We start from the raw sequence: 27,682 nt of genomic DNA on the forward strand, positions 1-27,682 counted from the left end.
ATTTGATTTATTACATTTTTCTTCTTTGATCAGCTGGTTATAATCTAAACAATTAAAACATTGTTTAGTTGCAATAAGTTGCTCCAATTCACTATGATCAAGTCCAAAAACCATGGATTTTTCAACATGACGCAAATTTGACTTTGCAGATTTTTTGTCTTGAACCACTTCATTGAAATTTCAGTGGCGATATTTGAACAATTGATAAGCTTTTACTGAGATCAGATATATTGGTCTTGTAAACTTCATCTGGATGAGATGGAGTTAATATTTGCGAAGTGTTCTTTGTAGGAAAGTCTTTTGTACATGACAGGCACAGGTGTAGGCCTGTTGAACACTGATCTTTGTTAGATTTTAGCTGATCATCCATTTTCAAATCAGTTGAATGTAAACTTTTTAATATCAAATGTTTTCCTTCCTTGAAAGGATTACAAAATGATCTTGGAAAAAATTTGTATCTGTGTAAGAAAATTCTTCCAAATTGATGAGAGCATATTGGTCATTTTCATTCAAATACAAACTACTACATCAGTTTAGCTGGTGTTGTACTTCCAAAGAAACTCCATTTACAGCTTCTATGCCTTGATGGACTGTATACCATTAAATGGTATGCAGGTTTGTTTATGTCTTCAAAACTACAAGGATTTTTCATCTCCGTATCACTAATTCACTGCTGATATAACTGACAAGCTTCATGTCTCTGCTGTGCAGGGTAGCAAACCGTCTGGGCATCCTGAAATCATTGTTTGGTGTAATTCGGTACAGCAGTAATGAACCTGTGAGGCAGTAGTACTTCAAGCACATTTTGTAACAAAAACAGGGAACATAACTTTATTGGCCACTAAAGCAACAAACATTTTAATTGAATCATATGTGGGGTATTGGTGAAGCATTCTCAGTTAACTAAACGAACACTGTTTTTTGCCTTATTTGACAAAATTTATTATTAATGTTACCGTACAACCTAGCTTTCAGCTTATAAACCCGTTTTCAAGTACATTACTTATTCCCAAATATGATAATGCACAGATAAACATGATGATAAGGCGGAGATAGTCATCTCAACTTCTTAAGGTATCGATCCACAGCTTATTGAAAAATTACTTCAAACACCAGTTTTTTAAAAATTACGTATGGAATTACACACTTCAGCAATTACACTAACATTATTGGACTAAAGTTACGCATCAGCCAATAACTTTTTATCTGCTGAAGGCCTGAGGCCCGAAGTTTTGCTTCTATGCTGGAGCTTGATCTCGTGTAAACATTAGTTAATGTACTGATAAAACAGTATAACTGCAGTGGCACCAAAATGTAAATAGGCATTACATATTGTCGCAAATGTGCTCTTTCTATGGTGTAAACTATACAAAAGCAGGTGTCAACTTTAAGATACTAGGTGTCAAATATGGCCGAAATTTAATATTTTTTGGTAACTTCAGAGGCTGATAACATAGTGAATACATTTATGGAAAGAAGTTTTTAATTCACTAATTTTCTGAGAGGAAGACACAGCATGCTAACAGGTCATGTTTCCTGCACTTTCACTTGCTACCTATTTCTTGTTAAAACGTAGTGAACATTTATCTTGGAATTTTTGCTCTGCTAGGTTGGAGGGAGACTGAGCATAGACTTTTGATCTTTGTTTGTTACTGGTGTAGTTTCTGGCATTCAGTTGAGCTGTTGTTTCAACACTCGGAAGCACACCACTAATAAACCATGTCGGGAAAAGCTGTGAGGTTCATTTATCTTTGCTTCTGTTTCCTGCAAAGTTTTGTATCATGTTGACAAGCTTCAGGATTGTAGCTGTATTAGTTAAGGTACAATGCCTTGACAAATATGAGGATTCTTTCTTTCTTCCTTTTTTGCACAGTCTCAGTTCTGAAGAAAGGGAGCCTTGTGAAAAAAATTACTTATGTCCACACAGGTTCCTGCATTCAGTTGTGTTGTTGTTTCAACACTCGGAAGCACACCACTGATAAACCATGTTGAGAAAAGCTGAGAGGTTCATTGAAGTTTGTTTCTGTGTTCTGTGCAAAGTTTTGTATCATGTTGACAAGTCTCAGAATCATAGCTTTATTAGTTAGGGTACAATGTCTTGACAAATATGAGGATTCTTTCTTTCTTTTTTGCCTATTCTCAGTTCTGAAGAAAGGGAGCCTTGTGAAAAAAATTGCTGATGTCTAGACAGGTTAAAGATGGAGCTGAAACTTGGCAGATTGTCATGCAGATTTATTAGGTACATTCTGTACAGGCTTTATGAAAATTGAGGATATTGGGGCTCGGATCCCCAGGTCACTTGCCATGGAATACCACATAGTGGGCACACTGGACACACAAACCTGTAATTCTCGTATAGCATTTTTGGTGTATCTGAAATGTGTTGTCATCGACACTTAGCACACATTGTGTGGTCATAAAAACACCGTGAAACACTTAAGAAAATTGATTGTTATAATCTATATTACTGCACGGCGCCTGGTCCTAGTTGCAGGTTGCTATCTAAGAGCTTCCAGGGGCATCAAAAATTTTATTTTCATTATTTCACATAATTATTGAAAAAATTAGAAATTTAAAATTCTGTCATAATGTACTCATTAAGAGGTATAATCTTATGCTGAAAGTTTGACACAGTAAGAAAAGTATTACAGGTAGAAATTGTTTGCGTGCCCTGAGGCAGTGTGACTACATACAAAATACACCAAGAGCACGCACTGACTTCCAATAAACTTTACATGTAATTGTGAGCATTTAAGAAACATATTGACCCCCTCTTTATAAAATGATGAAAGGAAAGAAATTATTGCTTACTACATTTTTGCTGTTCATACAGTAAAACTTCAGCCTCAGATATGACATTTTAATTTATCACTTTTGTAGTACTAACTCTATGTGCAACATATTTTTCAGACAGCATCGACATTTATCACTGGATATGCCAGCAAAATTCTATCATTGCCCAACACATAATTCAAGAGATAATGAAGTCTCAAACATTGAGACTTGAAAAACTAGTCTTTGCTTAAAGCAGAGTAAAAATTACACAGACTGTACTCATCCAATGTTTGATAATGAGAACACTTAGTAGCTACCAGCAAACTTTAAACATAATTTCAAATCTTTTTAAACTTTTTCTATCTTATGTACTTAATGTCAAATATCTAACTCATTAATGCACTTGTAAAGTAATGCTGTTTTATTAATGGGAATTTTATTTCTTAAAGAATCAGAGGTGGTGGGTTCACTGTTTTATACTGTTTGAAATCTACATATTTGAGAACTTCTATTGTTGTCAGAAAGTTGCTAATGTTACTCAGAACATGAATTTTTCAATCACTAGATAGCAATCTGTATCAAGTAACACTATTGCATCTGGTTCTTTTTGCAAGAAATAATGATTCGTTGTAATTTCCCACCGATGTTAGACGATTTTCAGAAAGAGCAGATAGATTGAGTCATTGAAATTTAAAAAGTTGAAAGAAATAAATGTTGTCAGAGAGAACCAGTGGAATTTACCTTACTATCCATAATATTTATACTCTCAGAGTAGAGGAAGGCTAAATATGTTATCTATAGTTTTCATTGTTTAACATCAATTTTTTTGGGGGTGGTCCAAGTATCAGAAGTTGCAGTTTGCGGATAAAGGAAAGGTCAAACTTTTTGTGACAAATATATATTGTCAGCTAATAATAATAATAATAATAATAATAATAATAATAATAATAATAATAATAATAATAATAATAATAATAATAATAATAATGATGATGATGCTCTCAACCCTTGACAGATCTTTCTGCATTGGCATTTTAATGGTGTGCATGTTGATCTCTTTGCTTATGCCATTAGTTTCTGACATGATTTCCCAGTGCTAATGAACTTTGTTTCAAACTTTTTGTATCAGACTAAAATCTAAATGGGACACAGGGAATTAAACAAATAGTCTCCATATGAGCAGTGGTAAGTAATTGAGAGAATCATTGTACCAGAATATGTTTGTGCCTTGTCTACAGCAAAGCATGCACTTAATCTCAACATTGGCTTTCCTGTTGTGCATCTGCCCTTAAAGGCATTACTTACAAGGAACCCCTTGAGTGCAAGGTCACAAGTTTAATCTTTAGTAAGGCTCATTTGAAAATTTCATGTTGAGAGTTGTGACAGGAAAAAATACTAGTTGTTAATGACTCACCATGTGCATCAGGAAGGCAGCAGAAAATGGGTGTGTGGGAGTTGCAGAGATCAAGAAATGTTAAAAACAAACCATTAACTTGCACCACGAACACAAATGAAAAATGACACGCCGTAGTGGTCACAGAGGTTCACACCATGAAGATTGAAGGCGAACTTCTTGGAAGCTACAAACTGCGCAGGATGTTCAGCTAGGTAGCCACCTTTAAAGAAACCCTATAGAATCATATTGGTGTAACAGGGTGATGAGAACTGATGGAATGTGATGACATGCAACCAAATGTGAAACAGTTTGTCATGGAACTTCAGATAGTGTATAGGCACGGAGAAAAACAAATATACAGAGGCTGAATTTGTCCAGTGGCTCCAAGTGGAATGAATTGCAGTGTCACACCCTTTCAGGAGGGATAGTTTGCTCTAAACAAGTATGATTTTTATGCGCAGACAGGAATCAAGAAAAAACAAGTTTTTTGACCAGCTATTGGCCAAAAGCAGTGCTCATACCATAGTTGTTGTTCTGATGCGCATTTTCTCACTCTGTCTTGCTGTGACATTTAAATATTCCTTATTGTCATTGCAAGATTATGCACATCATAGGGGCAGAGTACCTCCAACTTTTCACAACACAGTAAATAACTTTCCAACCAATTTACCATCCAGATTAACGCTCGGCATAACCATATATCAATATGTTAAGGCATTGATGTTACTTGACCATGATACAACTCTCTTGGTACCTCTAATTTCCAGGGTTCCTTTCATATGTGTTTCCTCTTCAAATCTCAGTTGGTCAGAATTGAAAACAAATTCCTTACTGAGTGATAAGATATGTTTGCTTATCGCATCGACAAATTTTCTGGTTGATTCCACAGTTTAGTGTGCATCAAATTGATTCTTCGTTTGAAATTTTGTTATCTAATTCAGTAACACTGTTTGAAGTTATGCAACCAACCACTGCTTCCCTTGAAATCGCTGTAATCTATGTTGTGCACATCAAATTGGGTTAATGTAGGAGTTCAGTATTGTGCACATCCTGTAAATTTTGTCAAGCATTCTTGAAATGCACAAACAACAGTTTTTGTAACAAGTGCTCTATGTCCTCCCTTGAATATTTGTAGTACTACACGGCCATTTTGCTGCATACTTATTTGAAATCTGTTCATTAGGCTTTCTCTCTCTCTCTCTCTCTCTCTCTCTCTCTCTCTCTCTCTCTCTCTCTCTTTTTTTTTTGTACCCACTCCTTGGACATATGTCCTTTACTACACTTCACTGGAGGCGGGGTTTGTAACTTCCGGTCTGACAAGATGATGAACTATACGGCTCGACACCTGTTTTAGTGCCATTTTCACTTGTTAAACACTTGTTGTCATAATGTACATTGCACTCATTCCGCAGACCCATCTTGAAGAAACACTTCTATTTTTTCTGCCACTTCATTTTCACTCTGCGAAATTCCTTGGATTGCTTTCTGATGAAATGCCAACTTCGGAAACGGTTGTTGGAGATATAATGCAGTGCTTGCTTTTTTTTTATATAAATTGTGATTGTTCTGCTTTATATCAACACCTGTAGTATTGTAGCAGTGTTGTGTGCTACTCATCGAGCAAGCAGTTCAGCTATGCTCTATAGCCTCATGCTATGCTCAGCATTGGATATCTCCAGTCCCATCCCCTTGTTGTTGTTAGTAGCCAATGTTGTGGATGCCTGGTAGACATTATGTTGGGCACTGTGAAGATCATTAGCATTTCGTATCCTCGCACTCAAGGGGTTCCTTTGCTAGTGAAAAGAAGGTACTGATTTCCTTTCTAATAACAATTTCTCAGTTTCACCACACCTGTATCACGCTATGCATTGCTCAAAAGGGAGCTGCTAAAATGTGTGCAGCAGAATGAAATGGTTTTGCAGAGCTAGTGTTTTATCATTGAAGTATGGAAGAGATATTGTTTAATACCCCAGTGATGGTGAGGTCATGAAAGATTAAGCGCAACTTTAATTGAATGTGGGTGGGGCAGCATATGAGTGTGACCTTTTCATAGGGATTGTCTTTGCATTTGGCTAAAGTAATTCAGAAAAACCATGAAAACATAAATCTGGATCACTGCATCACAATTTCACTTTGTTTGACTGTTAAGACGGCGCTAACAATATTGTCGATCGTATCACAGGTATCATTTATTCTGGCCCTGATATGTCAGTGTGGAAGTCTTTAGTTCAGCATTAGAGACATGTGTCTGTAATTAAATTATTAATGTTGCTCTGCCCTGCCGGCGCCATTGCAAAAGTTTCTTTGGAGACCAAATACAATGATGAGCTTAGATTAGATTAATACTTGTCTCATAGATCATGAATACAATACTTCGTAATGATAATACTTCACAAACTTTTTTTTTTAATACTAATTTATATCTAAAAATTCATCAACTGAGTAGAAGGATTCGTCTTTCAAAAATTCTTTTAATTTGTGTTTAATTGTTGGTAGGCTATCTGTATGATTTTTAATGCTATTTGGTAAGTGACCAAAAACTTTTGTAGCAATATAATTCACCCATTTCTGTGCCAAAGTTAGATGTAACCCAAAGTAGTGAAGATCAGCCTTTCTCCTAGTGTTGTATCTATGCGTATTGCTTTTGAATTGGAATGGATTGTTAATAATAAATTTCATAAGCAAATATAGTTTGCTACAATACAATTTGACTGCATGCTACAACATTAATGTGCTCAGTAACTCGTATAATAATGCATTATCGATCTGTGGTCACACTCCAGAGAACAACACTGCTGAAATGCGATGTGCCAAACTGTTTCTTCTAAAACTGAATTTAGCAGAAAATATGTTATTTTTTAAGATGTTAATGGAAATCAACTAATTCCATGTATGAATATGAGTAAATTAAAGTTATATTATTTATTGTTCTTTCTATAGCCTCACAATTGCTACTTGCGTTTGTTGATATTTTGGATATTAGAGTGATTAGAAAAAATGAGTTTTAAGTTTTTTGTATTTCCTCCTTTTGGCTGGATGTCGTGGGTACCACGGCCGTTCACTATTATAAGAAAATGAAAGGCGTCTACAGCCATCCTTATAATCTTATTTATTGTGTAGTTGGCATTGATGGTTGGTGTGCTGACATAACAGTTACAGATAGTCTGCGTAAACCAGTTATGTTGGCCACTGATGCAGTGTATACATGGTTCGTGATAACCCCTTCAGTATCAACTAAGGGCTGAAGGTGGCCCATTGAAGTGCCAAAACTGGTAGCTACAAAATAAAACAGATCATAAGTATGGTTGTAGGTGTTTCATTTTCCTATGTTGAGTTTTAAGATGTCATGGACATTAAACTTCAATTATCCTCCCGTAAGTTTTTGATCTGAGAAAGAATATTTATTAGTAATGTTAATTAGAATTTATAGTTGTTAAAGCTTCTCGCATGCCCCGGTCCCAAGAGAGCACACTATCTGTCAAGATAGGAAATTAGTCCAAAGTATTCAACATGAACTGAGCTGACTACAAAAGCAGTGGAAACCATTCTCATTTTGGTGTATATCTGGCTTAAAATTAATGTTATAGCCAAGGAAACTTGACTAAGGAAGATGAGCGTCACGCAGAGCAAAAATCACTGGAAACAAAAGGCTATAGTAACGGTCAGAGACCTGACTGTGCCCGTCTCCTTCCCAGAGATGGCATATGGTACTGCCTACTGGCAGACAATTTTTTACTTCACAACTAATGTGTTGCTTGCGGTGTACAGAACTCCTTATGGTATTTGACTGAAATTATGTCAGACAGTAGAGCGGCTAAATACTTACACTCTGTTTAAGCAATGTAGAGACAAATTCGGGTTTTGAAGGTGTGCCTTCTGTTGGAGAAGTGGAGATAACGTAAAAAGTTCATACAGTGGAGATTGACCATCTACACGATCTGATAAGAAATATCTGGACACACCTCTGTAATGCAGAATTGCCCAGTAGATGTCACGAGATGTGAAGTGAACTTGCCAGTATAAAAGGAGGCAAGGAGTGTTGTGTTGTCAGTAGAGAAGCTGTAATCGCAGTATGGATCAGTTGTGAGAGCACAATGTCTTTGAACGTGGACTAGTCATTGGATGTCACATGAGTAACAGACCCGTCAGGGATGTTTCAACGCTTCTAAAGCTTGAGGTTGACTGTTGGTAATGTGATTTTGAAGTTGAGAAGCAAAGGAATAGCATGTACTGATGATGGACACAGGCCATTGAGCATTGTGGAGGGTGATTGTAAAGTTCCAAAGTGCTTCTGCCAGGCCAGTTAGGATAATGACTGTGCGTAGGAAGGAGGGGGGGGGGGGGGGAGGAGGAGCAGGTTCTATAGTCCAGCAGCTCGACATGGCCACACATTTCTGTAATCAATAATAAGTGACGGTTGGGATGGTGTAAGAAATGATGGTGCCACTGGACAGTGGATGACTAGAAATAAGTAAGAAATAAGTGATATGGAGTGATGAATCATGCTATACTGTGTGGCATTCTGATGGAAGAGTTTGGGTTTGGCAAATGAATGGAGAATGTTACATGCAATTATGTGTAGCGTCAACCGGTAGTACAGAAGAGGTACTGTGACAGTATGGGGGGTGTTTCTCACCCTGTCATAAGCTAGCATCAATGGGGCAGTCATTTGTGGACAGTAACATTCCTGAAATAATCTGGCCATCCCAGAATCCTGACCTGGACCAAGTGGAACACCTTTGTAATGAGTAACGTTCCATACGCCAGCATCCAACATCACTACCTTCTCTCGTTTCAGCTCTTGAGGGAGAATGGACTGCCATACCTCATTGAAGGTGTCCCCAGCAGAGTTCAAGCTTTAAAAAAAGGCAAAGGATGAAACACCCCATATTAATATCCACTGATAGGTCCATATATTTCTGATTATATAGTATATATATGACTGTGAGTGGTGTTTCAGTGCTTTGGTGTATGTTCATCTTTCTGTCCCAGTTATGCCCAGAAGTTATTCAGCATTTTTAAGTAAAGTGTGCTTGCCTTAATATGAGTATAAGCGAGAGTACAAGTGGAAATGAGAATGACTGAATTTGTTAAAAACACAATTTTTTCTGAATTGTGGTAATTTTAAAATTGATTCGCATGTCATAATTACTGGCTTATGGCTTCAATGGTGACTTCACCGACTTCCCACTAACTTGATACATATGGCCTTAATTTGTGTATTGAATATTACAGTGCTGAGTTTGCTGCTTACTGCATTGTTGTGAATACTTAAGATATCCATTAAAATGTTATGTTCGTCATATGCAACAGTCTTTTTCAAATTTTCCAGATGCGAATGAGGAAATACAGCGCCTGAAAGAAGAACTAGCAAAATATGAGGGAACAACAGAAATGAAATCAAAGGTATTAACAACAGCATTCAAATGCACCACTATGTAAAAAAATTATGACATTGTCTCTTACCATTATTGTGTTTTCATTTTATTAGACTGTCATTTATAAAAGCTCTCGCATCATTCTGCAATGTGTGTTTCACTCTTCCATACTTTGTGTCAATTTCTTCATCAACACACACATAACAGTACATTGTACATGCTACCAATCTACACTAAACAGTTACACTTGGTATGGCACTCAGTTTCACAAGGTGATAAAAATTGTCTTTATAAGCAGTTGAACAATGCTGGTTAATGTTGCCATAAGATTTCACTTTGCTTGCTAATAATATAGGCACTGCTAGTTGCTAGTGATCATCTATAAGATGGATAGGAGGATAAGCAGAAAACACAACATGTGGTCTTTAGTGACAAAATCTTGGTTTTGTCAGTTGTGCAATATCACAGATAAAGAATCGAATTTATTACTGGAATATATATTTTTGCTATTGTAAAGGAGTTGACTTGTGTAGGCTTCATTTAAATTGATGAACTGGAGTACAACCCAATGATATTTTTGGCTTGCCATGGTTTATCACTAGTGGAAATTCATCCAAAGTTAATGAGGGCTTGGAGTCTGCTCTTTCATTTCCAGCATTTAAGAAATGGCTGATTTAAAATACACCACACTTGGATTGTAGAGAATCCAAGACAAGGGCACCCCAAAAATAGCAATGAAGGAGAAATAGACGGAGAAAGTTCAAAATGTAGTAGTTGAAGGATCATGTGGTTGAATGAAGGTGTGTGATATGGTTGCTGCCACAAGCAGTTTTGTGTGTTTAATTGTTCTTTGTTGTGCTCTGTTACCTAGTATTCGACAACATACTATATTATTATGTTTACATATTCACATTAGAATGAAAATTTTCACTATAGTAACAAATAACTAATATTACTACCAATACCACCAGCATATTACTGCTACAGGACTACTACTTTTACAACTGTCCTCCTCTGCTGTAAGCATATGAAATATTGCAACTGATTTTGTGCACCAATTTGTTACTGTGAATGAACTGTGTGAGCGATAGTTTCCACCAGAAATGAAGCAGCAATGAAAGCAGTGGATGGGAAACTACTGGCCCTGCACCAGAAAAGGCGAACTCTGTTTCGACTGTTAGAAAGTTGAGGGCTAAAGTCTTTTTTTTATACAAAAAGGATTCCTCTTAATTATTAACTTCCACAGGTTAAAAAATTTCTCATCAAGAGAATGCACATGCCTAATAAATTATTTTGGCAATGGGAAACTGGAGAGATCTGAAGTAGACATTGCTGTACGTCCGTAATACAGAACTTGACCTTCTTACATACAACAGTAGTGTGACCTTTTTGAAAATATTGATCCAGTATTTGGCATCATTATCAAGTAGGCCTTACGCAAACACACACACATACTATTAAGATTGCATTAAGTTGCCATATCTCACATTGCTTTGATGATTATGCTACACAAGCATATTTCTGTAAACTCTGATATCGTTATTTGTAAATAGCTGTCAAAGGTGTTTGATAATGTAACAAACATTTAGATCTACACATCTTCCTTTTTGTGGTTGCTGTGTTTGAACACCCCATTTACTTTCACCTCTGATAAGAGCATTATCTAATGGCATGTAAATGTCCGTTGCATCCAGAGGACCACTAGAATGCAATGGTTTAAACATATGGTTTCCATTATATTGTGTTTTTACTCTCCATATTATCTCTGTCAAAACAAGGTTGATACAAAATTTTAGGTTTTTTGTGGTGTCTCAACTAGTAAGAGGGGGAGGGGACCTCACACTCCCAGTGCAAACTACTTTCGATGAAGTGATTTACAAGGAAGTTGTGCATATTTGCCACCCCACATTTATACATACAGATCAGAAAGATCATTCAGATATGTTTTACCATACAGCTGAAGCAGAACTAATAATCTGAATAAGGGCAAATTGTTAATTGTCAGTTTCATAGCATTTCATCACCAGATCTACTATAGAGAAAGTGATGCCAATGTCTGTAAATTGATTCTGTATTTTTTCACCTCTTTTGGTTGCTGAAGGAAAAAGAAAGTACAGTATCATCTACTGTTACTTACAGTATTTTCGGAGATCTCCTCTTCCCCCCAAAAAAGTATTGTGGTATTCCCAGAAGAGGTACCTATGGCTGACTGCTCCTGTGTGGTACTGAATTGAGCTACAAGTTGATTTAGAAATTTATTCTGTACCATATATTATAGACTACAAGACGGTACGGACTATAAGATGCACCTTAATTTTTAATCAATTTTTTTAAATAACATTTTTACCATTTTTATTATTAGATTGCAAATCCAACTAAAAAAAAAAAACTATTAGTTTATAAAACGGAACTGACCTATAAAATCTCTGAAAATCATCATCTTAATGTTGTTCTTCTTTTTCTTCTTCCTCTTCATCGGCATTGTGGCCTCTACATATATAAGATGGTTTTCACTGCCATCAAAAGTGTTGGTACTTATGCCACACTTCTTGAAAGAATTAACAACTATGTCTTCTCTCACATTCGATGACGACTGTTTTATCCACTGACACACTTGTTTGATTGTAGATTATTTTAAAGCTTGCTTCGGCATGAATTCATGTTGTGTTTCATCCATCACCCATTTGTGCCATTCCTCTCCCGTATACACTTTAAATGGATTATTTGTTGAGACATCAATATGTTATTATTCAACATTGAAAGAAAACCAGTGTAGTACTAAACCAAATGGTGAATATGGATGAAACTCTTCTGACAATTGATGTGCCAAGTAACAGAACTGTTGTCATGAAAGTAGCTAAAAGCGTAACTATAAAAACAAGTGGACATAAAAAGATACACAACACATGTCATCCTTTCATGTTGTGCTGCTCTGTTTCCATGTTCTTATGTATGTGCTATTACTTTCAATTTATAACCCGCATTATATGAATATCTTTTATTTTATCCATTATGAAACTAGCTACTAACAGAAATATTAAACTGATCGCAATAATACAAATAACCTTCAGTTAAAGTTCACTGGCTGTGTAGACTGCAATGACACATCACAGGCTAGAAAGTGTTCTGTGTTTATGGTGATGGTGCAGGAGGGAAACAGTGTTAGCAAGCTAGTGAATTCCCGCAACTCGTGTTCGTTGCATCAGGACACTGCTGTTGCCGGTTGAATCCAGTGTTGCCAGGCAGAGAGAGGCATTGGATTACGGTCATTTTTAAGACTGACAGAAATATTAAACCAAACACAGGACATTTTTATATTAATTTTGAGTATAATGTGCACCTAAATTTTGGAGGCAATTTTTTAGAGAAAAAAATGCGTCTTATAGTCCATATAAAATACAGTATGTTGTCAGTGGATGGACTGAAATAAATTTTATCATTTTACTACTGAGTGAGTGAGATGTTCAGCAGCAGATGCAGCACTACAGACATAGTAGTTTGATGTAGCAATCACTCATAAATAATTCTATATAAATGCTCTGATAGCCTATAAGTTGCAATTGCTGTGAAACTATCAAGAGCTAAATTTGGGAGAAACTGCACAACAGGAGGGTGCTGTATGGAAACAAAAACCTCTTAATTTATGGTGGAGGCAGTAATGTAGTTCCAATCGCCTGCTTCCAGCTCAAGTTTTCAGGAGTTTTCCAGTGGTTGTAAGGCATATGCTGGAACTGGTAAGCTCCTCCCATTTATTCCCAGTTGGGATTCTCCGGTTGTCTCAATATCAGATTGTCTGGTTATTGGCTGAATAGAACTAACTATGACACTTTAATGGGACAGATATCAAAGAGCCCACTTCACTCGAACAGATATCAAAGAGCCCGCTCTACTCTGAGAAGTTGCGAATGAAAAGAAAAATTAAAAAAAGAGCGTAAATTGATCTTTTCACAAGAGTTTAACACTGAATATAATTCCTACCTGCCCCTTAGCTCTGTATGCAAATTTCGAAAATGACAATAAGACTGCTTGGGTTATCCTTGTGATATATTGTTGCTACTTCAACTTGATGCCCAACCACACCTCGTCTGTGAAGTATGGATAGTACAGACAGAGTTTAGCATTGAGAACCACTCAATAAACCGATATCATGCATGAAAACCTTTTCTTTCTTCTGTCAGTGTAGCTTATACTCGGTACCATCAGTGGAAATGTTTGTAAAATGGCCATTGATATTCTCATGTCAGCTTAGTGAAGTATTTTGAATCATTTGTGTGTAAAATATGAGACATAGTCTAAAAATTCAGTTCTGAGACATAGTTTGAAAATTCAGTTCTTTGATGCCAGCTATTCATAAAAGCATTACAACTATCCTTAGCTCTCACGTTGAGGTATCTGCCTTAACAATCACAAGAGTGTTGAAAGAGTACTTTGCAGCTGTAGTGCCACGTTACCTATGTGGGGCAGCACTCTTCTCGTGCAATTGTCAGTTCAAATCCCGATGCTTACCGGTGGTGTTTTAAAACTACTATTTACTTATGGGAATTGAGTTCTGCCTTATAACAACGAACCACAAAATCTTATTACTCAGACATTTTTCAGCATATTTGTGCCATCATTAGGGGTCATATTTTATTGAGGTCTTAATCTCTAGAATGTTAGATTTATGAGATCTTCATTGAATGGTTAGACAGTTTGTCATATTTCATTGCACTGTCCTGGTCCTCTGCATGTTTATCTCTTGTAGGTAAGAGACACAAAAAAAATACTGTTATACTGAACAGCATTAGCAAGTTAAAAAAGAAGAAGAGATATGTGGAAAGCAAATTTGTCATGAAATTACAGTTTTTTTAATAGATCTGATGGAAGTGAAGGAAATGTAATACAATAGGATCTGTAGTAGAATTAACGAAAGAATATTCCTGATATCTGGCTGAGAAGTGCAAATGGGTACAGTTGAAAACAGTTGCAGTCCATGGAGCTGCAACAATGTTGAGGCATTGCCATAGGGAAGTCAAGCTCATTGCAACTGTAAGGAATCTTATTTCACCAATTCTACTATAGGACAGTTATTTATAGGGTATCTGGGAGACAGAAATTTCACCAAAATTGGGACAATGCTTGCATTGTTTCATTTACTTCTTGAGACAAAAGACCATACATGGAATAAGAATAATAGAAGTATCAGCATCCTCTCCAAAAAACACAAAGCACATGTGAAAATATTCCCCGACCACCTTAGAAAAGAAACATTGAATTTTAATCAAGGAATGGACAAACCAGCTTCAGAAATGAATGGCCCATGTGCAAGCTATGGGCAAAATTATAGACTGGACCAACAACTTAATCAGGATAGGGGAGTCGAGGAAGGAATTAAATATCGCTAAAACTGTTCTGATCACCAATAGAAGAACTTTTCAGATTCCTAAAGTGCCGCCGACCAGGTGACCGAGCGGTTCTAGGCGCTACAGTCAGGAACCGCGCGACCGCTACGGTCGCAGGTTCGAATCCTGCTTCGGGCGTGGATGTGTGTGATGTCCTTAGGTTGGTTAAGTTGAAGTAGTTCTAAGTTCTAGGGGACTGATGACCTCAGCAGTTAAGTCCCATAGTGCTCAGAGCCATTTGAACCTAAAGTGCCAAAAATTGTAGTGGCATGACAAGGACTTAAAAATAATGTGTGCGTTAATGATAACATCAATCACATTGCAGTGACCCATTGATCTTTACACACCATATTAGGTGCTACTCATCACTCATGAGCTGCTACTTCTGCAATGCTTAATTCGTACAACAGGTGCACACCACAGTTTCAGAGATAAATATATTTAGGTTGCAGGTTAGTATTTGATAGTTGGTCATCGAGGGCTTAAGCTTTTGATCATTAATAGTAGATTCAGTGTTCAAGATTTGAAAATAGCTTTAGCACAGTTGTGTTCATCCACTGATATATTACCTCACGTATATTAACTTAGTGTGAGCTTGATGCAGTTTACTATCTCTGACCTGTTGATATTCAGTTTTGAAAGTACCCAGAATCAACTTACAACATAACTCAAGTAAGCTTTACAATCAGTTATAGATAAATGTTTTCAGCTTGAAGATATGAGGTCCAAAGTGCACACACAAGTTTTTACAAAAATAGAGCTTTGTGGAAGTCCAATTTCTAGCCGATACACAAATCTCATAGGTCTGAACTGATTTTTTAACCAAGTCTCTACATCCTGTATTTTCTGAGGGGGAAAAAAAATGTACCCAATAGTGTCTGTTAACAGTTGTAGACTTTGTAACTAGTTTGAAACTAAAATCAGAACATGAAGAGCAGATACTGAATGCACTACATATAAAATTATGACCTATTCCAACTTCATGGACTTTGTTATCATCATTTTCATTAAGTACATTTCAGTGGCTTGAGTTAGTTTTATATAAAACTGCCAATATACCTCCGATTACGAAGTACTACTACTACTACTACTACTACTACTACGTACATGATGTAGACACTAAATTACATTGGCAGCTCTAGATAACAACTGGGCAGCACAGATCAAAGGAATTACGCTTTTGGCCCACTTGTAAATAAATATCAGAAAAATCGATGCACCAGCTTATCGTGAATTTTTATGTACACAAATTGGGCCTACAGATATAGATAACACTAGTTCACCATAAGATCAACAGATATCAGGAGCATTCATGCTACAATGTCAGAACGATAATGGTGTGCTTTATACCCTTGTGACTCTCAGCACCTTATATTCTTTCATCATAATTCTTTCCTAGGTATGACAACACTACATTAATATTGACTCTTTCGTAATGTGTAGTTTCCAGTGATATTAGTATTGTTTGCTTACGCTTCACTGTAGTCACAAAGATAATCTCTGTTTGTTATTTACGATCTGTCACTTGCATGTTTCGTTTATCGTTAAATTCTTGTTTTTTCATTACAGAATAGAGATAAAGTCAGTCTAGCCTTGGAAAAAATCCCATAAGTAACACTTTCACTCAAATATCATGAAATAGAGTCAACTCAAACTCAGTAGTGTAATTACAATAATTCAGATATATTACTATTCCGTATCAGTTCTTGCGATACATATGATAAGTGACACATCAGCCTAGAAGAAATTTCACTCAATCTAAAAGAACTTCTCTGTAGAACAGTAATTCATAAAATTGTCAGTGGTTAGCACACTGGACTCGCATTCGGGAGGACGACGGTTCAATCCCGCGTCCGGCCAGCCTGATTTAGGTTTTCCGTGATTTCCCTAAATCGCTCCAGGCAAATGCCGGGATGGTTCCTCTTAAAGGGCACGGCCGTTTTCCTTACCTGTCCTTCCCTAATTCGATGAGACTGATGACCTCGCTGTTTGGTCTCTTCCCCCAAACCAACCAACCAACCATAAAATTGTTCTTCAGATAGAATTTAAAATTTTTAAATACTTTTCTTCACTTTTTAAATCTTTATTTCATAAGTATTACAAATTCAAATAATATAGCTATGTCTCAAACATTAATGAAGTGTATTAATAGCTTCCGACTTATCATGACCGAAACTGAACATAAACTCAGGACATCGTTTAACATATTTTACAGTTCAGAGTGCAGATTTCTTTTGTTATCGTTATTCATGCAGGGTCAGGTGAGTTACTTCAGGATTCTTCTTTGGAAAATGGCTTACAATTTGACACCAGTGTAGCCCTGCCATGATGACAGCTTCTCGACAGGAAGACTGTTCCTTCCGTCACTGCCATGTCCCACACTCATAACATGAAACTTAAGAAATAACAGAAATTTTTACAGCGTCATGTAATTAAAATATATGAAATCTTTCCCATTTTATTAATGTTATGAAACATGTCTATGTATTGTCCATATAATGTGTGGCAGAGGATTTTCTGTTCCAAATCATTTTGATAAAAGAATTGTTCAAATTGTCTACAGAACATGTAACTAACTATCATATGTTTGTCATTTTCATTTTACTTACATCATTGTAAACTGCTACTGTTTGTGTCTAATGCTGATGAACTTCCAACATCTAATGGAAAAAGTAATAGAAGTAGTTCGAAACACAGTTTTAACATCAATTGCAATAACTCGAAAGTAATGTATAATCAGCTCTAAAAAGTAGTAGAAATAAACAATTCACATCAAAGAACCAGTCCACGAGTTTTTAAATTTAGGTCAGTTGAAGACAATGACTGAATGGGTAGCAAAATAATAGCTTACTGGTGGACAGTGGAGAAGGTGCATATTGGGAATTAGGGAAGACAGGAAAACTAACAATGGGATTAGGGAAGAGCCTAGAGGGAAAAATCTAATTCTCACTGTAATGAAAATGAGTAGGAATAGAGTGGGATCTTTGTCCAAGCAACTGGATGGTAATCTGCCAGGAAGTTTCTTATCAGTGCACACTCCGCTGCAGAGTGAAAATCTCATTCTCAAACTGTATGGTAGTTGGACCAAGAATGTTCCTTGCTGGAGTCCACGAGATATGACCATCATCCATCCTCTCATACATCATATTCCATAAATCTCATAATGAAGGAGAGTCTTTACGGTTATATTCATAGACAAAAGTAGTCACTGCAAGCAACTTACCAACAACAAATTGTAACTAGTGTTCATCCACTCTTCAGTGACCTCCTTTGTTATGCACAGTTGGATGATCGTTAATTGTAATAATTGTTCATGGAGTAAAAATATTGGCTGAGTGTAGTGGTAGTTTTAAAGAAAAAATACTCATCTGATTTTTGAGGATCTCCTTCAATCTGTTGCTTGAATTTCTTCTGCCTGGAACCAGATTCTCTTGTAGATCTCGAAACCTCATAGGGCGATGTGTTTGTTGAATAATGTAGACGGGTCAATCCATATAAAGTAGTCCAATAAAAATTAAGTTGGTTACTTTGAGAGGCACCCACGTGCCTTGCTCATTCTGTGGCATCAAGCAGTCAGGCCTGCAAGATGAGTGGTCTGCCAAGCAAGTGGATTCATTCTTATTTATCGAGTAACATGAACTCTCGTACTCACAATTAAGTCACTAATCAACCTCCTGTATGAATAATACGCAACGGAAACGCACATCTGACTATCAGTAATTTACAGAACTCTGACTGTTCACTACGCACTGTTAATACCACATCTTCCTCTTTTTTTTTTTTCAATACGTGTCCACCGCACTGAATATGAATGGCGCACACATTATAAATTCGGGACATCATGACAACATACAATTCGAAGGAAAAGTCCACCAATCTTTTTCTTTTCACTATCTTATTTATTCCGATAAATTCTGTAACCTAAACACACAAATTCTATAACCTACAACAATAACACATGAGAAATTCCGCCCAGTGGGCATGGCTTTACATTGGTGATTCTCTACCTTATGGTCTCGTAATTATTTAACGCTACAGTGCACTTTCTGGATAGGATGGTGGATCTTTTATTATACCTCACACTTCGACTCTCACAATCATCATCACGAAACTTTCCTCCAGACCGAGCGGTACCGAAGGAACAAGCATAACCCACTAATCTTTTGAAACTACCTTGCTACTCTCCCATGCAAACCACACATACCCAAATTACATGACATACACCACACTACAACATGGAATACAATACAATAAATAGTCACAACACTATCACTTTCAGCTTTCCCACTTCAATTAGTATTTATCCCAGTTTCACACGACACTGCCCCACTTTGTACGACACTGCCCCACTTTGTAATTCTACTTTACTACTATGAACTCTGGAGATATATGCAAGTCTTCCTGTGCAATGCAAGCCAAGTGGCGTTGCTGGATAGACGGCCGACTCACCTTTCTTCTCTCTCAGAGTTTGAATCTAGCGTCACATGGAATCATATCACGCAAAGTAATATTAAGAACATATTCATCACACACACGAGTCCTCAACTGATACCATGGACGAGAACTTCTCTTTATCCTTTGTCTCATACATAGATTGAGACTCACACAGTACTCACCACGTGGAAGTACTCGTCTCTAATTTAAAGTCCTGCACACGCCATTTCTTAAATATTTCAACTTATGGTACACACGCTATTTCTTAAATATTTCAACTTATTGTAGACACGCTAATAATTCAGCTTAATTTAAGCACACGGAAGTATTTCAACTTATTGCTACACGTGGTTTCATTGTGACCGTTGGTCACTTCCGAAGATTACTACGATCCCATTAATATTACCTGCCTGACATTTAATTCTCCCCACAAAAGTTCCTGAAATAGAGAAATTATTATTTCAAACTACTCTTAAATATTCCACATGCATACCATGTCTCCACTCTTTTGTCTTTACGGAGCACACCCAAGACAGGTCTTAACAGCACAAGATCCAGCGGCAGAGTGCTGAAACATGGCCGTTCTTCAGGTCCTCTCGCACCTCTGTCGAGGTGGGGGAAGACCATACTACCGTATTGGTCAGCCACATTTCAGGTGCTCAAAGCTCCGGTAAGTTTCATCTCTTTGGTTCCAACAAAGGTGGCCAAAGGATCGTCTCAAAGATGATCATATATTCACATTCACTATCTGCAGTTAGCAGACGACCATACATTCATTCATTTCACAGATCTCACCAAACTGGATGTAGGGATTTATTTTGTGGGAGTGCACATGTGATCAATTATATAAATAAATTGTCATTCTTTCCCACACTGGTATCCGGCTTCACTGTATTAATTGAAATTGAGTTATTATTAGAAAAAATATGTTGTTCTGACAAAAATAATGAAGTATGTTGTACCTATTTTCAATGTCGGGCGGTACTGTACCCTTTCAACTTGACCATATTTAAATATTTTAATTTTTTTATATGTGATTACCCTATAATTGAGAAGTTCGAAACAGTTTTTAAAAAAATTTCACCTTTCACCTTTACTGAATGGCAGCCATTTTTTGTTCGTAAGGGCGCAATGATGTTTCAGTTTAGAGACGTTAGCAAAAATATAAATATCTCTGCACTGGTTTACAACATTGCAATTGACATGATTGTTTTTAGAAAAGTGTCTTTTACAACATTGTCTATTACACAAAATACCCTAAATTCAAAAATAACCAGTCAAAATTACCTCCAAAGTTCGGTATCCAAATTTTCAAAAAAATTCACATTTTAGGCCCAAAAAGAACAAACCAGGAGTAACTTGTAAGAGTCTATTTTTTTCTATTGTTAGGTATCATACACTACTAGCCTCATATAGAGCAAGAAGGCTTACAAATGTTTCCTCGATTTTTTATGAATTTTTGAAATTTGAAAATTTTCATTTTTTGTTAAGTTTGGGGTTAGTTATGTCAGGTGGGACTGAATATAAAAATATGATTTTTGCACAGTTTGTACACCTATATGATAGCAACTTACTGTAAAAATTTCAATCTCGATATCTGACTGTGAACAAAGATATGAATTTTTGAAAATGAGGAGATAATTCATCTTACTCTAGAACTGATATTACGGCTGTTGCCTATTCATTTGCAATATTGGCAGGATATAATCAAGTATTATTGAAGTAAGGTACTGAATTATGTGCAAAAAGTGGAAACATCACTGAAATAAACATTAATATTATTGTGACGTACTTAAAATAAATATTTTCAATTTACATCCTTCGAGATGCGACTGTTCCTAAACCTGGTGGTGCAAACTTATTCTTTCAACCTCTACAAGCCACCACTGTCCATCATACACACATGCCACTGTGTCATTCAATGTTAAAGACAGAGATGTAATTCTACTGATACAAAGATCCTCATAAATTTCGGTTTCTGATGTTACATAGCATCGAACTAAGTTTTCTGCAGTGCCAAGGAATTTGTGGAAATGCCTTGTTCCTTTTATTGCTTCACAGTTTTCAAATCTGGTTTGAAATGTTGTTTTCATATGCAGAACCACTTCTTCTTTCTTGATCAGAAAATAGGTAATGGCTTTAATATTATCCTTGCAAAAGACATACATGTCCTGTACTGTGAGAATTTGGTCTGTGGTTGATCTTTGTAGGCTGGCTTTACTTACTTCACATTTTGTTGTACCTCCTACTCCATCACATGCATTTTTACCATGGCAAGATGCAAAAAAGTGCCACAAAAAAGTGCCATTCAGCCTCCAACCCAAAGTCTACTTTGTGGTTGCACAGATTTGAAAAATTCTTTTTGTTCTTATACTGACTACCATTTCCATCTGAAAAGTATATCAGCTTCTCAACCTTGGGAAAATTTTCTGTTATGTAATTTATTACATACTTTTGAAACACATGTACAGCCAAAGTGTTGTGCTCCAAGTAGTCATTTAGAATGCAAAGTGAAGAACTGCAAACTTCATCTTTCTCATTTTTAAAATAAAGAATAAACGGAGGCACTGTTGCCTGGTCATTGACCCAGTGGTACCCTTGTATCGCATCCTGAATCACAAATGTAAATTTTTTTCCAAAATCAGCTAGCACTATGCATTCAGTTTCATGAAGTTGTACTTTTTTGTCCTTCAAAAACTTACTTTGGATTTTAGAAACATAGTGGTGACTTTTGAGTTTTTGTAAGTTATCAGTTAAAGATTCAAAGTACTCTTCCTGATATTTAACCACTGTTATTATATCTGCCCCGTCAGTTGTGACCCGCTGTTTGAAGGTAATACTGTCTGGCATTTCCTCATCATATTCGTGAAACAATTCAATAACGGTTTCGGTAATGGGCCATTTTTTACACAAACTCATCGTGCAGTGTCACAGACCATTAAACCTAGTAACTCTTTGTAGTTAAGATCACTGAGTTTTCCACCTGAAATCATTAGTTTGACATTTTGATGATATAAACAAACACGTATGGAGTGTGTCCCTGAGGATCCAGCCAAAATACATCACTTAGGGCGAAGGTCACAAAATTTTTACCTTCCAATTTTGCATTCAGGATGAGAATTTATGAAAGCTACATAAAGTTCATATAAATTTGACAGCGTTAGTCATTTCTGCTTTGTTACTTTCATCATCTTCAAAAAACTGCTGAATCTTTTTAATTGTTTCTTCACTTACACCCACTCCTTTCTTCTTTCCTAAAACCGGAAGAATGCCTTGCTCTTTCACTAACTTTTGGACTAGTTTAATCAAACGATGAGAAATGTTGAATTCATGAACTATTTTTTTCTCTTGGCAATGAGTCAGGGAGCAAACTTAAAATTTTAACTTTTTCTTCTTTAGATGTCACGAAACATTTAACTTTTAATTTCTCTATTAAGTTCAAATATTCAGTGTCAGATGTTACTGCTGGTAGATTTTCTTCTTCTTTAGAAATAATGTTAGTATCTGTATTATTAAAGCATGATTCCAAGTCTCTTCTAATTTTGTCTGAAATTTGTTGTACCTTATTTTCTTTTTCTGGTACTTAATTTTATTATTTTCGAAGCAGTAGATTTGGCTAACTTAGAACAAGCAAAATCCAATATGCTAACAGCTTCCTCATTAGGAATATAAATGTTATTAACAAGGTTACATGATTCTGGTTCTGGATTCACAACAAATATTTTTGAGCAACAATTTGGGCACAGGGAATTTCCAGGAATCACATTACGTTTCACTTGGGAAGCTGTTTCTCTCTCATATAACAAGGGCAAATGTTCAAGTTTTATTTCCCTCAAACCTTTAGTAATAGGCTTTTTATGAACTTTAAATGGATCACACCACTTTCTTCCAAAAATGTAGTTGTACTTCAGAATATATTTCTTCTCATGATTCTCACACACTGATGTTACGGAAGAACTTACTCGAAATTTAAACAAAGTTTGTCTAACTTCATCAAAGTCATTGACATTTTTCAAGTTTTTTGAAACTGAACCGTAAACTGTTTTGTGACATGCTTCACTTGCTATCTGTCTAACGGAGCACTGTTCATCCATGTTATTGCATTCCAGTTAATCTCTCAAAATTAATTACAAATTACACACAGAACAAAACACATAACACATTCTACACTCTCGATGAAGTATGTGCATCCACTCCTACAGAGGTTTCAGAACAGACTGGCTACAACAATGCCACACCCAGCAAAAATGTTCTTTTACATTGCCACACCCAGCAAAAATGTACTTCTTTATTGACAATAAACTTAAATGTAAATGGGCATTTTTATTACCATAGAACAAAAGCGGAAGCTCCTATTGTTTAATATTGCATTATTAAAAATAAATGAACTAAATGAATATTGGGTGATAGTGTTAACTAAATATATATTTGTTGTTGTTGTTGTGGTCTTCAGTCCTGAGAATGGTTTGATGCAGCTCTCCATGCTGCTCTATCCTGTGCAAACTTCTTCATCTCCCAGTACCTACTGCAGCCTACATCCTTCTGAATCTGTTTAGTGTTTTCATCTTTTGGTCTCCCTCTACGATTTTTACCCTTCATGCTGCCCTCCAATACTAAATTGGTGATCCCTCGATGTCTCAGAACATGTCCTACCAACCAATCCCTTCTTCTAGTCAAGTTGTGCCACAAGCTCCTCTTCTCCCCAATTCTATTCAATACCTCCTCATTAGTTACGTGATCTACCCATCTAATCTTCAGCATTCTTCACCACATTTCGAAAGCTTCTATTCTCTTCTTGTCTAAACTATTTATCGTCCACGTTTCACTTCCATACATGGCTACACTCCGTACAAATACTTCATGAAAAGACTGCCTGACATTTAAATCTATACTCGATGTTAACAAATTTTTCTTCTTCAGAAACGCTTTCCTTGCCATTGCCAGTCTACATTTTATATCCTCTGTACTTCGACCAGCATCAGTTATTTTGCTCCCCAAATAGCAAAACTCCTTTACTACTTTAAGTGTCTCATTTCCTAATCTAATTCCCTCAGCATCACCCGACTTAATTCGACTACATTCCATTATCCTCATTTTGCTTTTGTTGATGTTCATCTTATACCCTCCTTTCAAGGCACTGTCCATTCTGTTCAACTGCTCTTCCAAGTCCTTTGCTGTCTCTGACAGAATTACAATGTCATCAGCGAACCTCAAAGTTTTTATTTCTTCTCCATGGATTTTAATACCTACTCCGAACTTTACTTTTGTTTCCTTCACTGCTTGCTCAATATACAGATTGAATAACATCGGGGAGAGGCTACAACCCTGTCTCACTCCCTTCCCAACCACTGCTTCCCTTTCATACCCCTTGACTCTTATAATAAATTTCATTACAGTGAAACAATAAATCATTTAAATAGGCAACAACTGTAAGATCAGTTGTAGAGTAATGTGAATTACTTCTTCATTCTCAAAAATTTATATCTCGGTTCACAGTCGGATATCAATGATGAAATTTTTACAGTACGTTGCTGTCAAATAGGTGTACAAACTGTGCAAAAATCGTGTTTTTATATTCAGTCCCACCTGACATTACTAACCACAAACTTTACAAAAAAATGGAAATTTTCAAATTTCAAAAATTCATAAAAAATTAAGGAAACATATGTAAGTGTTCTTGCTCTATATGAGGCTAGTAGTGTATGGTATCTAACTATAGGAAAACAATAGACTCTCATAAATCACTCCTTCTTTGTTATTTTTGGGCCTAAAAAGTGGATTTTTGAAAATTTGGATACCAAACTTTGGAGGTAATTTTTACTGCATTATTTTTGAATTTAGGGTATTTTGTGTAATAGCAGTGTTGTAAACGACACTTTTCTAAAAAAACAGTCATGTCAGTTGCTATGTTGTAACATAACCCAGTGCAGAGATATTCAGATTTTCGCTAATGTCTCCAGACTGAAAAATCTTCGCGCACCTACAAATAAAAATGGCCGCCATGCAGTAAAGGTGCAAGATAAATTATTTTTGAAAAACTGTTTTGAACTTCTCAAATATAGGGAAGTCACATATAAAAAAATTAAAATATTTAAAAATGGTCAAGCAACAATCACTGGACCACTTAATATGGATTGACCCAGATGACAAAACTGATTCATTTGTAATTTTCATATTTAACAGCCCTTGATGCCTTGCTGCCATCAATTACAATGTTCTCTCAGTGAAATAAATCTCATTTATAAGTAGCTCGAGAAAACTTTACATATCTCCTTCCTTCCTTCCCACCAGACAACAAACAAACAACTGGCACCCAGTTAACATCATTCCAAAGTACATCTGTAAAGATATAGCTATACTAAGATCGAAACATAGGACATTAAATCAGAAATAATTTATAGAAAATGAAATTCGCTCGACAGCACAATAGAACAAGTATGATAACATATATTCACATAAACAAAAATTTATATTTTTATAGTACAGTAATGTTGTTTTTTTTTCCTGTCATAGGGGTTACTTGTGTTAACACTACATATTATACAGTGGGAGTTTGAATCATTTAAAATAAGCTTGAAAAAAAGGATTAGATCGTAAATTTGAGAATATACGTGGTCCAACCAGCTTATTGCATGTTACACTCCCCGGGGGCAGGTGTACACAAAGTTTACAAATTTGAAAAGTAGAACATGCAGTAAAACAAGTGTTTTTGAAATATCATCATAGGTAATTGTGGCCTGAATAGTTGAAATATGGTAAAAGGAGGCGTCTGGTGTGCACTGGGGGGGGGGGGGGGGGGGGACAGAGAAACGTCAGAATTACTTCTTAACTGAGTTGAAGTTAGGTGAAAAGAATACTTGGCAAATCGTTAGGCAAAAGCTAATACTAACTCATGTTGAAAAAAAAGTTGAAAAAGGTTATTTTTCGCAAAAAAAAGTTAGATTTTGTTATTAATTATGCTGTTGAATTTTGTACAAATACTAATTTCTGGTGAATGTATGTTGTTCATATGATTTGTACCTTTCACCCTGTGGTATTTTAAGTATTTATTTATTTCCCATCATGTGTAAAGCTTGCCATCTATCGGCTCTGGCAAATTTTGCTACTTCCTTCAAACTGTATGTTATAAACTGTTTATATGAAATTAAATTAAAACTACATCTAATTTCTCTACACTATTTATCTGTAATAAGTCCTGGTATCAGCAGATCCAAATGTGTATGCCTATAGCAATTACAGCTGATTTACTGCAGTTAACCATTTATTGTTTGACCTCATTAAGTGCCCTTATAGATTTATTGGCAGTAACATGATAATACTTCTCCATTTTAGGAAGCACCAAAACATACTGATGCCACAAGCATGCAGGAGATGATAGACACTCTCACTGAGCAAAAGCTCTCTCTTGTTATTGAGGTAATGTATCATTAAATTCACTGTTTAATAAATTTAAGATTGTTGCAGAATATTCTGTGCTTTTGTACATAATGCTTGTGGGAACATACCTTAATGCTGTTGCAGCCCAGAAGTTTTCAAGTAGTGAAGCAAAAAGCAAAACTTATAGGTTGGGATTTCAGTTGAGGAATCCCTCTGCATCCTGTTACTCTGTGATTATCGCCACCGGCTTTTGTATTAGTTCACTTGAAAGATTTTTTCCTGGAGTAGGACTGAACTTATTGACTAGAATGCTAGGAGACTTGCCGTATGATATGGAAATTAACAACAGTTGTAGTGGAAATGATAGTCATTTGAAAGTGATAGATTATTTAAAAAATTACAGAACAATATGTTAACAGAAAATAGATGGGATAGAAACAGAGGTATGAGAAGAGATTCATCATATAGCAGAAGCATTGAGTTGAAACACCACGTACCTACATCCTTCACTTTCTCTCCTCATCTCTCCCTTCACTTTCCCCCTCACCATCACCTCTTACGACTGCACCTTTCTTCTTATAACCTCACCCCTCCTCTTACAACCCCACTTCTCTGATACATGCCCTACAGTCGTGCATCCATGCCACTGCCTTAACTCCCCAATACTGCCCTGATACCTGCCCATGCATGCCAACCCCACCACTGCTCCTGCTCCCCAGTGTGCCTTAACACCCTACCACTCTCTGCATTGCAAACCACCTTTCACACTCCCCGCCATTGGCCACACCACCAACTTCTCAAACTTGATCTCACTGTGCTGCCACTCGTCACTCTGTTACCTTCCTCTCCTCCCTCCTAAGCTCCCCGCCAACCTCAGCCCCCTTTCGTCCCTTCCCCCACTCTTTCTCTCTCCCACAATCTTTTCCTCCCTCCGGCCACTG

The 27,682-nt window shown here is 36.4% G+C and overlaps 1 protein-coding gene across 1 annotated transcript in view; it reads left to right on the forward strand.

The window, feature by feature from the left end:
- LOC124776229 (GRIP and coiled-coil domain-containing protein 2-like) overlaps positions 1 to 27,682 on the forward strand; it is a 282,612-nt gene that overhangs the window by 13,242 nt on the left and 241,688 nt on the right. The window contains exons 3-4 of the mRNA XM_047251088.1: positions 9,504 to 9,577; positions 26,697 to 26,780. Of these exons, the coding sequence (XP_047107044.1) occupies positions 9,504 to 9,577; positions 26,697 to 26,780 (158 nt within the window). The remainder of the gene's footprint in view (positions 1 to 9,503; positions 9,578 to 26,696; positions 26,781 to 27,682) is intronic.

The sequence above is a fragment of the Schistocerca piceifrons genome, chromosome 2 (assembly GCF_021461385.2).
Source record: "Schistocerca piceifrons isolate TAMUIC-IGC-003096 chromosome 2, iqSchPice1.1, whole genome shotgun sequence".
NCBI classification, from domain to species: domain Eukaryota; kingdom Metazoa; phylum Arthropoda; class Insecta; order Orthoptera; family Acrididae; genus Schistocerca; species Schistocerca piceifrons.